At 48.5% G+C, this 2,295-nt stretch overlaps 1 gene segment (V, D, J or C); it reads right to left on the reverse strand.

Moving 5' to 3' along the window:
* Nucleotides 1-755, reverse strand: LOC129658445 (T cell receptor beta variable 30-like). The segment is given in 2 exon segments: nt 1-386; nt 713-755. Coding segments are annotated over 2 exon segments (429 nt in total).
* Between the last annotated feature and the right edge of the window lie 1,540 nt (nt 756-2,295).

Here is a 2,295-nt window from a genome sequence, read left to right on the forward strand (position 1 = left end):
CTAGACCCTGAGTGAGGGCTGCTGCAGGGGGTGAGAAGGGCATGGGAGAGGATGGGGTTTCTGCACAGATGTCTGCCCCACCCAGTGCAGTGTGAGACTCCAGGCGCAGAGGTAGAAGCCCGAGTTATTGAGCTGCAGCTTCTTAGAACTCAGGGTAAACTGGCCGTCCTGGGGTCTGGAAGCTTTGAAGTTCTGGAACTCCCTAGGTTCTATCTGGCCAGCACTAACAGAGTAGAAGAGCTGCTGGAGGCTCCCCCCTGCCTCCTGCCGGTACCAGTACAGGCTGGGGTTTGATGTCCCCTTCACGGTGCACTCCAGAGAGAGCGGGCTGCCTGCAGGCTGCACCCTGGTGGATGGCCATTGATGGATGGTCTGAGCTCTGACACCTGCGGGAAGCATAAAAGGCCATTTAGGTGGAAGAAACCCACCCAGCTCACCTTCCCATCCTGAGAGAGCGATGGTTCAAAGCCCTTCCATGGCTCAGACATGCAGAACTCATCATGGGGAGTAGACTGGGAAGGGTCCATGGGCAAGAAGAGACCAAGAAAGCAAACTCCTTCCTGGAGATGGAGAAAACCAAGACGCAGCACACCAGCCACTAAGACTAAACTCCCATATTCATTCCAGACCATTGAAGGCATGTACCAAATGGAGTCAAACCAAAAGCTAAGGCTCTGGATTCAGAGAGTGAGCTCTTGAGAGGAGACCCCACCTAAGAAAGTGCCCAGAAGAAGGGCCAGCAGACAGCAGGGCATAACTACAGGCAACCTTCAGTTCACTAGTGTGGTTGACACTCCTTCTCCGGGCCCAGGGGTGGCCAAGTCCCTCCCACTTGGAGATCACAGAGTACAGAGCATGTATCCCCTCAAGCTGGGGAGGAAATGAGGCTTGTCTTTTCTTAAACGTGTGATGAATCATCCATCCTCCCTGGGAAGCAGCTTTACCCTGCACTAGTTATCTTTATTGAAATCTTGCTGAAGTCCTGGTATGTAAATATATTTCATGACTCATTATTTACCTGTAAACACGAGATGACTCCCTGGGTCCCCCAGGAGACCGGTGGTCTCTGTAACCGTCAGAGAAACGATGCCAGCAGGATGATTAAGGGGGATTTTAGTCTGTCTGAAGCCAGAAGCCAGCTAGAAGACATGTCACCTGGGTAGCTGAAAAGTAGATAAAAGCAGATGGAGGCTCTAGAGATTTAGGTCTTCAGGGTATTCAAAGCAAAAAAGCTCAGCTCTGAAGGGAAGAAGCTGCTCTGAAAGCCAATCAAGGGATCTGCTTCTTCTTCATCTCCAGCAGACAGGACTGGAGACCTGAATGGGCAGATTAAAGTTGGCTTCTCTGCTTCATGTGCCTCTAACAGCCTCACTAGATCGAACTATCCTCTAAGAGCTGACTCATTGGAACAGACCCTGATGCTGGGAAAGATTGAGGAGAAGCGAACGACAAAAGATGAGATGGTTGGATGGCCTCACCAACTCAATGGACATGAGTTTGAACAAGCTCAGGGAGACAGTGAAGGATAGGGAAGCCTGGTGTGCTGTGCAAACTCACGTCCTTTGAGTTGGTGATGCAGTCCATGGGGTCACAAAGAGGCGGACACGACTTAGCGACTAAATAACAGCAAGTGCAACATGGGGTAGAGGAAAATGGAGGCCTTGGAATCACATAGATCTGGGCTCTTAGGGACCCTCAGGAAACACTCATCCTCAGTGCTCTCATCTGTAAAATGGAAAGGACTGTAATACAGAAAGTCCCCTACGTCCGAACCTTCAAGTTGTGAACTTTCAAACATGCGAACCTGTGTTCCATCAGCATTAGGCATGAGTGAAACTGCAGCTTGCCCTCTGTCTCCTATTGCCGATGGCCCTTCAGCTCTACCATCTCACGCCTCCTCTTCCTCCTCCAGCCAGTTCACACCCTCCTTCCTGCCTGCTCACTCAATGCCAGCCCAGGTACGCCAGTGTGGTACTGCCCTACTGCACCTTTCAAGGTACTATACTGTAAGATTAAAAATGTTTACTTTAACTACATTCTCTTTCTTGTGGCTTGCTTTTTTCTTTCTATTGTTTTCATTCTTATTCTTCTGCAACAACCTTTTTGATTTCAACTTTTGAATATGGATGATTTGGTTTTTTAAAGAATAAAGTCTCAAATTTTAAGACAGCTTATTTTTTGTGTTTGTTTGTTTTGATGTATTATATGTGTGAAAAGTATTGTACACCTATTACAGTGCGGTATCATAGAGCTCATTGTGTTACCCAGCTACCTAGGGTAACTTTGTTGGACTTA

Source organism: Bubalus kerabau, chromosome 8 (genome assembly GCF_029407905.1).
Source record: "Bubalus kerabau isolate K-KA32 ecotype Philippines breed swamp buffalo chromosome 8, PCC_UOA_SB_1v2, whole genome shotgun sequence".
In the NCBI taxonomy this organism is placed as follows: Eukaryota; Metazoa; Chordata; class Mammalia; order Artiodactyla; family Bovidae; genus Bubalus; species Bubalus kerabau.